Source organism: Bacillus rossius, chromosome 7 (assembly GCF_032445375.1).
Source record: "Bacillus rossius redtenbacheri isolate Brsri chromosome 7, Brsri_v3, whole genome shotgun sequence".
NCBI classification, from domain to species: Eukaryota; Metazoa; Arthropoda; class Insecta; order Phasmatodea; family Bacillidae; genus Bacillus; species Bacillus rossius.
Genome location: NC_086335.1, coordinates 3,419,906 through 3,434,891, shown reverse-complemented (window position 1 = coordinate 3,434,891; position 14,986 = coordinate 3,419,906). Strand labels below are relative to the sequence as shown.

Genomic DNA, 14,986 nt, shown 5'->3' with positions numbered 1-14,986 from the left:
TACACAAATTCGCGACACGCAGGAGGAAGTTCATAACATTCGTGAAACGGTAATGAACAGATTTGAGGAAATTGATGCGCAAGTAACCGAGTTACAGCAACACGTTATTAACACAGAAACTACGTGCATAGAGGTTGCAAAACGTACTGCAGAGGAACAGCTCAACCATTACGTTCAGCTTAGCGAAACACAATTCGCGAACGTAAATACCGCGCTACAACGACATGAAGCGAGTAGTGCAGACGACATTCGAACCGTGAATAGAAAATTGATCCAACTCGAGAACTGCGTGCAGCATTTATCATTGTCTGGAGCGGCAGCGCATACACCGATAAACGTTGACACAACGAGCGCGTCTGCGGCGGAAACGATGACGTCAGCGCAGCGAGACCCGTCCGCGTCGTCACACCAGGCTACGCCTACTTACCGTTCACAAGACGTGATTACCAACACTGCAACCGGACAACAAGTAATATTAGTGGATACAGCAGCCTTAAACCACCCTGCTAGGCATTGGTCAGAGGAAATGCCTGTATTTTCCGCAAAATCCACGGAAAATCCACGTAAATTTATAAAATTATTTGAAGAATACGCGGAGAGATTCAATCTTTCGGACACAGAAAAATTGCGATGTTTGAACAACTGCTTAAAAAGTACCGCATATTATTGGTGGGAAGTTCACCAAACTTCCATATCATCATTTGGACAGTTTAAAGCAGCTTTCCTACAACAACACTGGAGCTTAAAAATTCAGGGGAATTTACGCGCTCAGTTACACGGAGAAAAGTATGATCCTAAGAAAAACAAAACACTCGAGGCTCATTTAAGCGACATGTTCGAGCGTACCCGCTATCTAGACGTTGTCATGAGCGACGATGAATTCGTGGCAATGATTCTAGGCCAACTTCCGATGCGCTACCAATTACATCTGACAGGTAGAAGCTTTGACGGGATAGCTTCTTTCCGGGAACAGCTACTCGCATATGACAGGCTCGACCGTCAGAATAGAAGTAGCCAGCGAGAGGAAACGGAAAGATCACCGGTGAACAGACAACCACCGCTGTATCAGCCTTGGAATCAGCGGCGTAATGAAAATTACCCGGACAATAACCAACGTAAACAGCCGCACGTGAACAGTCTAATTTGGGGCAAGAATAAGCCGGCCCATAGACGAAACACTTGGTATTCAGGCCGTGACAACAACGATGTTTACCATAGAGGTTCGAAGTCACGCGAGTTTGAACGCTCAAAACACCACCGCTCGTGGCGTAGCAGCGAGGAACGCGGAGAATACAGACGCGGAGGAAGTTCTTATGATTCAACGCCTAGGCGAGAAGGTAGGGGCGAACAGTCTAGAACCCCGCCTACCTCACCGAGACGGCCACCCAGGTCGCCGCGCTATAAGGACGACAGACATTCGCCCAAATATTCGAGTAAAAACTACGACAACTCGAAACATTATTACGAAAATCGAGGAGAGGCGAAGTCTTCCGGTAGTCCGCGGAACCGACAGCCACACAAACCAAACTCCCCTAGCAAGTTATCGGTTAACCAACTGAGAAGTGAAGCCGCCGGTAATGAAGCTATTCAATTCTCACAGAATACATTCCAGAATCAACCTTCATCTTCATCACAGTACGCAGGGTATTTTGCGAGACAAGAACCTGTCAACCCTATCACCTACTATGCAAATCCACAAGGCATAGAACCGATACTGGCTAAGTCTACGTCCAGTACCGTGACGTTTGGCGCCGGTAATAGCCAGGAAAATAGAAAGTTAAACTAGAAGAGGTCGGTGATGGTACGCCCCGAGCACCAATCGTGAATAGTAATAAGGGGTTAATCCTAGTCCAAGACAGTAAGAGTATGTGTACAATAGTAATGCATGAAAATGAGAGAGATTTCTTGTCAAACGAAGATGACATTGTTACTAAAATTCCAGAAGCATTTTGTCCGGAATTAAATTTATTTGTTTGCGGATTACTCGCACCTGTGTTATTGGATAGTGGTGCTGAGATAAGTTGCATTAGCGAAAGTTTAGTATCTGCAATTGAAGATACAGCTTTTAAATTACCTATATTACCCATTTCAAGTCTCAAGATATTAGGAGTCACATCTAGAGCAAGCCCAGTAGTGAATCGACAGGCAATGATTACTATAGAAGGATTGGGACACACTAAAACAGCTAACCCATTGATTGTTAGAGGTCTAGCTAAACCAGTCATTCTAGGAACAGACTTCTTAACAAAGTACGGCATTATACTAGACTTTGGAGGATGGTTAGTAACTACTACTGACAGCACAGTACCAAACACTACAACAAAATGGCAGGTATCTGATAAATTAGTCGGATTGCTACAGCAAGAGATAAGGCTACACCAGATATCTAATGTGAGTGAAGGAAAATCTTTAATGGCCACATCCGAAGATTTGTTGCAAGCCGTTTTAGAGGTAAAGACGATCGAGAATAATCAGAAGCAGGAGTTGTATAATTTATTGGAAAACCATAAAATTGTATTTTCAGATAAACCAGGTCGGAACAACTTGTATGAAGCTAAAATAGTTGTGAAAGCAGGAGAACCGTTCCACAAGAAATCGTATCCGATACCTGCGAAGTATTTTCGGGAAGCCGAAGAATATTTAAATTTAATGTTAGACTGGAAAGTAGTTCACAGAGAAGCTAGTCCATTCGCTAATCCGATGGTCTGCGTAAGAAAGAAGGATGGTAGTGTAAGGCTATGTTTGGACGCGCGAGAAATAAACAAAATAACTGTAAGAGATCGTGAAAGTCCGCACAACACGAGCGATATACTGAGATTATACCAGGGAGTCAAGTACTTAACTACTCTTGATTTATCTGCAGGCTATTGGCAGATTCCGCTCAAACGAGAGTCACAGCAGTACACCGCATTTCTATTCAGAAATCATCAATACGTGTTCAAAGTCATGCCATTCGGACTTTGCAATGCGGTGGCGGAGTTCACTCGTTGTTTAGATGCGACATTGGGTCCGGAATGCAAGAGTTTTGCGCGCGCATACGTGGACGACATATTGATAACTTCCAGTACGTTTGAAGAACACATGCAACATCTAAACATGGTAATATCGAAACTGAGAGCCGCAGGAATGACAATCAAGCTAAAGAAATCGCTATTTTGCAGGGAAGAGGTACCTTTCTTAGGTCACATACTCACACCTTCAGGTATTAGAACTGCACCTGATAAGCTAAATGCTATCGTGAATTTTCCTACACCGAGGAATGTAAAGCAGCTCAGAGCTTTTATCGGAGTGATAGGTTTCTACAGAAATTATTCTGATCAAGTTGCTAAGATCGCATTACCACTTTTTGCATTACTTAAGAAAAGTAAAGAATGGAACTGGACTGAAATTGAACAGCAAGCGTTTGAATCGTTAAAAGCCATATTTTTGAAAGAACATGTAATACACCATCCAATCAAAGGGCAAACGTTTATTTTGTACACTGACGCATCAGCGTATGCATTGGGCGTGAAACTAGCGCAATATGATGAATTGGGCATAGAGAAAACAGTTGCAATGGCGAGTCGTACTATGAACGCAGCGGAAAGAAATTATACAGTAACCGAGCGGGAAGCGTTGGCAATCGTCTGGTCTTTGCAGAAGTTTAGAGATTTACTCCTTGGCGAGAAAATTAAATTAATGACAGATCATCAGGCACTGACGTGTCTAAAAACTGGCAAGACATTCGGTAGCAGATTAACGCGCTGGTGCTTACTGATCCAGGAATACGACATTGAAATACACCACGTGAAAGGTCAAGACAATATAGCAGCTGACTATTTGAGCCGAGCTCCGGACATGTTAGGCGAGTCGTCAATTCAAAACAGAAATAGTAAGGAGTACATGGTAGCGAAATTAATCACGCAAGCCATAGAGGAAAATCCTAAGTTACAGGATATATTTCACAATCTTAAGGGAGCGCAAGAAACGGACGAGTTTTGCCAAGCTGTCAAAACTTAATTATTGGAATTACCACAAACTCACAAGATACATCTATTGTATAGTATATCAGAGGAAGGAATTCTCTTTAGGAATAACGCACCTAAAACACCAGTGGAAAAGTATTGGAAACCAGTGATACCAGCCAGCATGCAAAACACTATAGTTCGAGAAATACACGAATTGGTATATCACATTGGTTCTCCTAAGCTATACGAAATGCTACGAAGACAAGTTTACTGGAATAATATGCCGAAGTGTATATTAAAAATAGTGTCTACGTGTGACCTATGTCAGAAATCTAAACATGCTAACGAAAGTATGGAAGGGACATTTCAGCCAATTTTACTTGAAAAACAGCTACAGCTAGTCTCTATTGACCTGTATGGACCCCTACCCACATCCAAGGCAGGAGTAAAATACGTTGTAGTAATTATGGATATATTTTCCAAATATACTAAGCTTTTTGCTATTAAACAGGCAAACGCTGAGACCGTGCGTGTTAAGGAAGATGAAATCATTCATTTCGCAAATAGGAAAAGTAGAGTGCGTTTTGTCAGACCGTGGAACGCAATTCACCAGCGCTAAGTGGCAGCGAGGTATGCAAAGTTTAGGTGTGATCCCTACTACTTCTTCTGTCCGTCATCCTCAAAGTAATCCTGTGGAGCGGCAGATGAGGAATCTAGGAAATATGCTTAGGGCGTATTGTCACAATGCACAACAAAGTTGGCGAGATTATATACCATTGGTAGAATGCATCCTTAATCATACAGTACACAGTTCGACAGGATTAACACCCCATGAGATAATTACTGCGGAACGATCAGAGGCATTACCGATTACCATATTACCCGACCACGATAAGAACACGAAAGAACCAGAATCGATAAGCGAAGATATGAGGGAACAAATAGAGAAGTTTGTTACAGCTCGTCTACATCTAGCTGCAGAACGTCGAAGTAAGCTACAGAAGCCGACACGAATAACGAAGTTAAATATAGGAGACCTAGTGCTTAAACGAACTAATCCTGTTAGTGACATGTGGAAACAGGTGACGAAGAAGTTGTTTTTATTATACGAAGGGCCATTTCAAGTTTGTGAACGAATAAATGAGAACTGTTACACTCTCAAGGAAACTGACAGTGACAAGGTCATCGGAAGATTTAATCTAACACAGCTAAGGCTTTATAAGCAACCTAAGTCTTAGATACGCTGATCTATAACGTATATTTAAGAGATGATGTTTGGTCAAGTCATCAGTGAAATTCGGCATGAAGTAGATTTATTGTTTGGCTTTAATTAATGTTTATCCCAACAGTAAGGGAACAATATGTTGCATCGCTAAAACAAGCACGCATGCTTGAGGCTAATTTAGTGTCCACTGTGTCGGAGTACCAGTGAGGACATTTCTGTGCGTAGAGCACTTATCGACGATTTGTTTTTGTCCACTGAGCATGTAGGCCAGTGCGGACATTTGTCGCGGATATGCGATTTTCGTCGTCGATGTTTGTCACACCTATAGGTGGTGTGAATTTTTATTAGCCAGTGCGTAAGATTTGAGCCATGCCACATAATTATTTAATTATTGAAATTATTGAAGATTTGATATCTACTGTATGTCTACGTCATGGAAGATTTGAAGATCATGAAGATAACGCGTTAAGATCCAGTAGCGTTCGTCGAGAGGCGTCATCTAAGAGAGAAGAGCCAGCTGTTAGTCAGGCGAAACACGTCACTGTCACATACACTATTCTTAATACCTGAGATTCTTTTGAGAGATAGTTCACGTTACCGTTCGTCCTTCAACTTACTTACATATCTGAACACAGCTCCGTCCTTATTGCGCTGACACATACACTACTTCGTTTCATTTCTCCTAGCTTCGACATTCATATTATTTTCTATTTAGGAATTGTTCCTACCATACACGCTAAGCTAAACAAAGAGATAGTATTTCCTTACTCTTGTTATAAATATATGAATCTGATGAGATTTCATTTAATTGAATTTGTCATTTGGCACATGCTTATTACCAAAGAAAAAGCTTGCCTTATGAGCTAATTTTGAGTATCATTATACTCAACCATTAGTATTGAGCTTATAATAAAGACATTTCAATACTATTATAAACAATTTTGCCTAAGCAGAGAACAACCATTTATTTAAAATATTTTTGTCAGACAAACTAAAGGAAGTGAACACTAGTGAGTGCATTTTCGTCGACAACGAGAAAGTGTTCAAGAACACGAGTGTGTATAAGTGATAACTACGTAATGTTTTATTTGTTATTCATAACTTCGTGCATATCTGAACTGAAAACATTGTCAGATATTTTGTCAACGATCTACGAATTTGTAAATAACATTTCTACGTACTTGTGTCTATTGTACATGTTTATTCTCAGCTACAATATTTTATTAATCTTTATCTACAAAAGAAAACAAAAACACTAAGTCACTTTATTCAGGACTAGATACTGATGATATGTGATATTGTGTATATATAATCTGAGAATTTGATTTGTTTTAAATAATTAATTGATGTTGATTGAAAAGATAACAACATGTTACATATTAGTTTAAAACAAGGGATATGTTTAATTTTATTATCTTGAATATTATGTTAATAATTATTACTTTTATGATATGCTGAATGTAACGTCATGAAACTTATCTCACACAGACTCTGATAGACTTTCAACGAACAGAAGTGAGAAATTTATGAATTGTTACTCAAGAAAAAACATACAAAGTCATGTTAATTCAATGTATATTTAGAAAGTTTATTTTGATTTTTCTGGAAGAAAAGATCACAACAAACATTGAAGCGGCTCTGTAACCAGTACCACTGTTTACAGTTATATATTATTATTTTTATTATGATTGTAATATTAATTGTATATTCCATGAGCGAATATTATGTATTTAATTGTTTTGATTGTAAAGAGGACAACCAAGGCATAACAAATATGACACATCTTATTACCATAGACGACACACGTTCAACTTCAGGGTCTTCTAAGAATTATTCCTTGGAAGCTTTATTCATTTGGTCTTAGTTCGATTCTTTCACACTCCAACATCCACGTTTTTATTTCACTATGCAGCTTATTCTGTTTTCTGATATCGATAGCTCCTTGGTTGCTAGGGACGGCGAGTAAATAGATATTAGGAGGAAGAAGGGAGACGCCATCGCCATCTTGCGGAAAGAAGACGTTTCTCGGGCTGGGGCGAACCAAAGCCTTGGTTGCCGCCCGAGAAATAGAAGATTTCGCGTCATCCGCGATCGTGTCCTGCTTAGAATTCTCCTCTCTACGAGTTGAGAGAATTGTATCTGGATTAAATAAATCTTAGATAGGGAGTATCGGCGACTTCGAGTGCCAACTTCCGCGTCGGTCCCGTTTTCGTCTCGTAGTGGTTCCAGACATCTGAGGGCAGCGCCAGCTGAGATTCTACCACGAAGATTGGTGAGACCAATCCAGAATTAGACCAGACTTTCCAGGACGAGAGGGATGTCGAGTCTTCAGCTGATACCCGGCGACCTCAGCACCTCTGTAGTTCGCTAATTACAGCATTACAGCATCCAGAGTTCCAGTGTAGCAGCAGACCACCTGGAGGTCCTGTGAAGAGAGCCTCAAGCCTCCGACTACGGATAGCTAGACCCGGCAGTATATTCGACGTGCTCTAGTGACGTCATTTGCATCTAATTTCCGACACCTAGATTTGACACCTTGGTTGTTTCTCAATTAATCTCATTTTTAAATGTAACTTCACACCAATATTTAAGAATCATTAAAATCATCTGTTTTTCAATTATTATTATTTCATTTATATGCAAATTTCCACTATTCACGTAACATCACTAAATTTCCTTTTTATAATTACTCTCCATACAGTAACCCAGGGCAGTGACGTGCTAGCTGGACTATCAGTCTGGGCAGACCATCCAGCAGTAGTGGTCCTGGCATTTACTGCGACGAGGGTAGGCGCCAAGAGCCCAAGAACCCCGTGAGAACGCAACAATAATTATTTACAGTTGTCCACACAGTAAGATTTAACATTCAATATATATATATATATATATATATATTTGTTTAACATTCAGGCATTACACAAGAAATACCATAGACAGGACAATCCTAGCTATCTCATATTTGTTTTTGTTTAATTATGACTCAAGGTTTTTCTTTCTGAGATGTGTAATTTAATAAAATAAGTATTATAATTTTTGTTCAAGAATCTTCATTTTTATCACATGTTCTACTCTTCTGGCGGCCAAGGCAATTAATTGCTTTATTGATAGTTTGTCTGTATTAAAAGAAAAATTAATTTACTCGAAAACACGTTTGTGTACATTCTGTCCAAAATCTCACATCAATGTTTGTTACCATTATAAATAAATGTACCTACTGTAGATCTTACAAGCACTCTCAGAGCAGACAGCAAGTCCAAGTAGCAGAGCCCGCACCTCGGTCGGGACTGCTTGCCCTTGTTGCCTTGAAGGACTGGGACGGTGTAGTTGAGGAGTTCTGCCGAACCATTGTTACCATTTCAACAGACAGAACACTCAAAGTAAAATTTTCTAGAACGAAAACGAATTTTGTGAACGTCAAACAATAGCTGTAATCTAGTTTTCATTTGAATTTTATTTATGGAACTTCTTTTTAAGGAAAAAAATTGTTTTTATTCACAAATTTAGCCATTACATATAATTTGATGAAGTGAAGCCAGATTGAATTAAATAGGACCATTCTAATTGAAGGCATGATTTGCCTAATACTTCATCATTGCTTGCATACCTCACCTAGTTTAACGGAATACTTAAAGATGCGGTTCTGAATGTGGTTATTCCAATCTCCTTTATTCTTGTTGTCATTTAAATCACTAATTAGTGTATTTTAATAATTTTGTACTAACCAGCATGATTTTCTTCAACTGATTTATCAATTCAAACACTAGCGAAACAAGCAAAGAGAAATCGGCATCCCTTAAAGCTTTTTCTTAAATCTTATGTAACACAATTACACTCTGTCACGTAGCGCCCCTAGAGGTCATGAATAAAGAGCCGGCAGTTCCTTGCGGATTGACTCCATTGGACCTGGAGAGACAGCAAGTAATGTGGTGGATGGAGGTGTGTGTGAGGAATGCATAGTCGCTGGATTGCTATCAGGCTCGGGAGATTGCACGAGGGGTAGCAGGAGTGTCACAAGGTGAAGAGTAGCTCAATAGTAGTCGGGCACTGGCTGCGGAGCTTATTGCGAAGGAAACAGGGTTTGTTGCAGGGAAAAGTGGGGGAAGGATGGTGCCAGACTGTGGGGAAGGGGGTGGATTGGGAAACTATACAGCATTGGAGAATGCGTGACCGGTAGCCGCAGTGTCGCACGAGATAGCTCAGCTCTGTTACGCTCTGGAGTGAGCTGACTAGTCCAAGAGGAACCCTTGGCGTCCAGGCTTGGTGTTTGGGATTGCGTGAGCCGTACACTGCAGGTTTGAGCTCTTGAGGAAATTCAAGATTGGGTTGGAGAAAGTGAGTGAAGAAGCAGCAGCAGTGGTTGTGTGCTGGAGGGTGGTGACGGGTGTGTGACAGATGGAGTGGCGCGGCGCCATGAAGGACGACGAGGCGGTGAAGAAGAGCTTCCTGGAGTCGTCCGTGCATGCCAAGTACTTCATGAGCGCGCAGGCCGGCTCCCCGGACTACGACCTGCTGCTCCACTAGGAGCTGTAACCTGCTTCGGTATAACATTATTTACCTTTCAAAAATTAAATATTTTAGACAAAAGTAAGGGAGTTTTTAAAATACACGTGGGGACTTTTGAGGCTGATACCTTAAGACCTATCACTACGGCAGCCAAGCTCAACCTCTGGTACTTTGTCTCTTCTGGAAGAAGTAGCATGTATTGCTTTAGCCGTGCCAGCCACGGTTGTTTCGTGACGGTTGCTCCTTTCATCTGGGCTCCCAGAAGAGTACGGAGACTTCTTTTTGTCTACAAAATTTTGTTGTCTTTGTGGAACTCGTTAACTTTTGTATTTAATTCAGTTTTATTTTTTAATTTAGACATATTTGTATAAATAATTTATATCTAATACTATATTATGTTTGAATATGTATTTTATTTAAAAATTTTTCTGGGATAAACAAGATTGTTAATAATTATTGAATGCTTAATTAACCGTAACATTTGTTGCTACCAAAATAGTGGAGATTATTGAGCTGAAGAGAAAATGGTATCAAGCATTAAGCATCAGCATTATTATAGTATTAACCCAACTCTAGTTCAAGACCATTTTGTGCTCTGTAAACACCCATAAAAATATACGGATATAATAAATTTACGTAATTACAGCCTTGCACACGTTGAAAATAACCCTTATTGTTTATTTTTTAAGCTCTAGATAATCTGTGTGAATATCAGATTTTTAGTTCGAATCGATTACGAATACATATATCAAATTATTCTCGAATACAAAATCGAATTTAATAGTAAGAATTATAATCCCACTAAATATTTTTTTCACATATAACAAATACATATTGAAAGATAAAGTAAATTTGTAGTGTAATGGCTTCTGGAAAATTTGATAAATAATACTAAAGTGAAAAGTTTGTTAGGTTAAGTCAGCTACAATTACTATTGGTAAAATTTTGTTTCATATATTCAATATTTGAAAGAAAAATTTATATAATTTATATAATTATTTTTCATAGTAATCAAAATATGATCTGCAAAAAAAATTAATAAACAGTGCAAAGTGAATATTTAAGGCAATTGCAGTATATATGAAGTAACTTGAAGAGGGTGGGTCTAAAAAGATTATTCAGTGAGCAGTTTTAATCTATAGTTAAATATTATGTAGGCATAAAAAGAATTTAAACTTGTTTCAATTTTTTATTATGGAAAATAAATCATTATTTATATTAACATTAATTTATGGATTATATTTTTTTGGCTTGTTTTAACTAAACCTGCTTAGAATGTTCCTCTCTTTTTCTGTCCAGTGTATGTTGCTTGGTAAAAGAGGCAAAGTTTTTTTCCCCCACTTAGTGTATTTTCACACTTTTTTCCAACCATTTGGTATCTCTGTAATTGAGCAGAACAACAACAGTAATAAAGTCTTCAATATTTTGTGTCGTCTGAATATTGAAAAATTGTAGGTGGTTTGACACCATGTACAAGTGGCTATTGAACCCACACAACTAGTGCTAGGTTTTCATCCCTGTGTTTACATCGGGAGCTTCTCGGTGGCCAGGAAGGTCACGGGTTCGCACCCAACAGCCCGGAATTACTCCACTTCACGGGCACTTCGTATTCGGAACCCAGTGTCATCTTAGAGGGTGTTATTAATGCTATTAACATTAACGTAAGCTTTTTTAAGTTTAGTTGATTACAAATAATATCAATGAAAACCTGCCACAGTACATGGATTCAGACGTAATCTTTATCTGGGCGTTGAGTCAGCCATTGTCTTTGGGTGCTGGGTGGCCTAACCTCTATTTTGTTTATTAAAAATGAAAAAACAGAGCTTTATATATAATATATATATTTTTTTAAGTTTGGTGTTTACTACCATAAATGTATACTGGACAAGTAGTGGAGAGTCGAGTTCTAAGAGTTAGTTTGAATCTTGGCAAACCAAATACATACATCTTAAAAAATAAAATAGTGGAATCTTTTATTTCTTTGTCAATTATAAAGCAAGTGGCATAATTTTAAACGTGCCACTTGTGTTGTAAACACTGCAACAGGTAGCCTATTTTAAATTATTATTTACATATTTTTTGAAAAAGCTTTTGTAATTAAATACAACCAAGGTTACTTTTTTTAAAATTCAAAATTCACTTTAAACACAATTTTGTTACTACAAAGTTAGCAGAATAAAAAAAATTAAGAAAAATGTTTTGCCATTATTTTTAAACTTTGTCAATTTGTTTAGCTAATTATTATAGTTCAGTTAACAGTCAACAATTTCTTAAATCACCTTTAAAAAAATTGGACTTTGTGGGTTTTTTTAAAATTAAGTTTCAAGAACAGTATATGTTGCTGTATAAATGAATTTAGCCTTGCTAATAAAAAATTAATCTGTGAATGTTGTTTCCCATGTTGTATTCTGTATAGTAATACACCAAAGCAAAATATGACATATATAGGACTTCAAAACTAGTATTCGCATATGATTCGAAAATGTTACAATTCAATTTGAAAATATTTGACTATCAGAATCCACTATTCACATACCCGTAATATTAACCCTGTGCACTGAGCAGTAGTAAAAGTAAAATACTTATATATTTAATAATTTTACTTTTTTTTTTTCATCTTAGCATAACTTTTGATGTAGTATTCCAAGTGTTAAAAGGACATAAAACTCAGTTCTGTTCACGACATATCATAATAAAAAGATATTTTTTAAGTTTTTAACTTTCATATACACAGTGTACCATCGGTCAGACTACAGGTTTTGTGAAATGCCGGTTGGTAGCACCAGGAAGTTGAAATTGGACAATGAAAACTGTTTTTCAAGACCTACTGCACACTTTAACCTAGAAGTGATGAAACAATTTAGGTACAAACTCTGCAAATTTTACTTGCGTGCCAAAGAAGCCAAAATTCTTTCAGTATTGAAGTACCGTTAGCTCAGTAGCCAGGCGACGTGTGGTTGGTAGTTGGCAGTCGGGAATGGCGTGTGGGCCGAGTGGAGGGAGAAGACACTAGATGGTGTGTAGGCTCTAGCGGGGAAGGGAAGGGAAGGGGTGGAACGGTACTAGAGGTTCGGCAACGTGGCAGATGCTGGGACTCATCACAAGGAAAGGAGATGGTGGAGAGAATCAATTTTGAACTTTTACCTTTAAGTGTAAATATTGAATAAATTTTGAGGCTGAGAATGGTTGTGAAATAAGAAAACTGTTGTTGTTCACTGTAGTGCTTCAGGTGTTAACTCCCAGCTTCCAACAGCACCAGACTTTTACAGCAACTAAATCAAGATGTTACTGTACGGCTAGGCAAAAGTTAAATCATTGAAACCTTCTGATTTAACATAGGTACACTGGACCTAATGTCTATACAGTTAGATATTACTGTCAATGCATTTTTATAACAGTATTTAAATCTCCTAAGCAATTTAATTATGTAATTTCGTGGTAAGCTTTTACCAAACAAGGAATGCAATAAATAGCATGAAAATCAGTTTTAAGTATTAAAAATATCACTATATCAAACAAAACAATTACGTAGTAGTTTTGGTTCCTTTAAGTTTTCATAATGAAGCTTTACTGTACGAGAACAATGTGAATATTGTTCCGTGAAGGTTTCAATAGACATTGCATTATAAAAATATTTATGTCGTATCAGTTCCAGCTTGAAAATGTTATATTCAGATTGAGGAATTTTGTTAAAATTCTGTATAGTAGAAAAGAATGTAAAATAATTATTGACTGTTGGCTTATGATGTTTTGTGTGTATGAGTATGGTTTGAGATCATTTTGTGACACTCACATTTTAACTGCTAAGCTTGTATTTTTTAACAAGTATAGTTCTGCTATTTTGGTGCTTTTGAATGATTTTTCATAACTTTGCATTTTTAAAATAATATTAATGTAGTTCATTACATATTTTGTTACTACTAAATAGTAAAAAATAATAATGTAGTACATAATAAAATATGCTGAATGCTATGTTTTGTGTGTTTTTATGTTATTATTTTGAGCAAAGGCATCCATGTGTCAAGTGTATATTATGATGGCTTTGTGAGAGTACAAATGTAACTTTTGATGTTTCAAGTGTATAATATGATGGATTTGTTAGAGTACAAATGTAACATTGATTCACTTAAAATATACAATTTTTCTGTATTATTTATTGCTGATTTTTAATTGAAATAGATTAAAATCTTGACTAGCCCTTTACAGAACTACTAATTAGGACACATATCTTTAAATTTTTTTAGAGCTGGGCCGATCACCTATTTTGCCGATCATGCCGATGCCGATCATCTGCTGCCGATCTTGCCGATCTTCTGAGCCGATTAGAGCCTTTCAAGTACCTCTGATTACACGTTGCTTTTGACGGATCACTATAAACGGTGAAATATTCCCAGACAAAACTACTTTTCATTGACATGATTACTTATAAATCACCACACACACGTACACACAATTAACTGCATTAAAATGTAATAAGGTCAAACCAAATCTTCAACCTAATCACAACTCCGTCATTCTGTAATCCGTGTGTGCCGGTAGACGTCAGCGATGATAATTTTATTCCCCCCAGTGCCGCCAACAAACTTTCAAGAATTCCCGATTGTAAGTTAATTTGTGAATACGAAATACAGTAGAACCTCGTTAATTCGTAATGGTCGGGACCAAGATAATCACGGATTACCGAATTTCACGGACTAGCGATTATAAGCCCGGAAGGTCTTGTCAAGCTTCTCAGACACCGGCGTGCAGCTGGGTTAAGGCCAAGGTCATGTGACGTAACATCTCCCGAGGCTTACTGCGCCTTGGCAGCAGATGGATAAAAATAGTAAACTCCCCATTATTCATGTTAATTGGGACCCGCCGATGCCCGGATAATTTAAATTCTGTAAAAAAAAATAATACTAATAATAAACCCGGATAATCCGTTCACGGTAAGGGTCGTCTTCGAATTAGTGTCTCGGCTTAAAAAAACACGGCACTGCCTAGCCATTAGTTCACGGTCATTTACAACAGCCGAAGAGAGAAAGATAAGATCGTGCTGACCTTGCACACATAAATTTTGGGTAGCTCCCCACCCCCCTCCCTTCATTCGACCAGCCGAATGCCAGCCAGACACGTCACTCGCCAGGCGCCTGCTGTGCGTTGGCGGGCGGAAAGTAACTCAGCAGAACGTGAAACAATATTCAAACAAACGGGAGACGGGAAGCAGAAGTCAGGAAGCAGAAGTCAGGACATCCCCCTCAAGTTTAAAGAGTGACAAATGTGACAGCTGAAAGGGGGGCGACACAAAGGGTCGGTACAAACAGCGTAG

The 14,986-nt window shown here is 38.3% G+C and overlaps 1 protein-coding gene across 1 annotated transcript in view; it reads left to right on the top strand.

Moving 5' to 3' along the window:
• LOC134533647 (pyrimidodiazepine synthase-like) overlaps window positions 1-13,827 on the top strand; it is a 49,957-nt gene extending 36,130 nt beyond the window's left edge. The window contains exon 6 of the mRNA XM_063371179.1: window positions 9,565-13,827. Within this exon, the coding sequence (XP_063227249.1) occupies window positions 9,565-9,693 (129 nt within the window). The 3' untranslated portion in view covers window positions 9,694-13,827. The remainder of the gene's footprint in view (window positions 1-9,564) is intronic.
• Window positions 13,828-14,986: the final 1,159 nt, after the last annotated feature.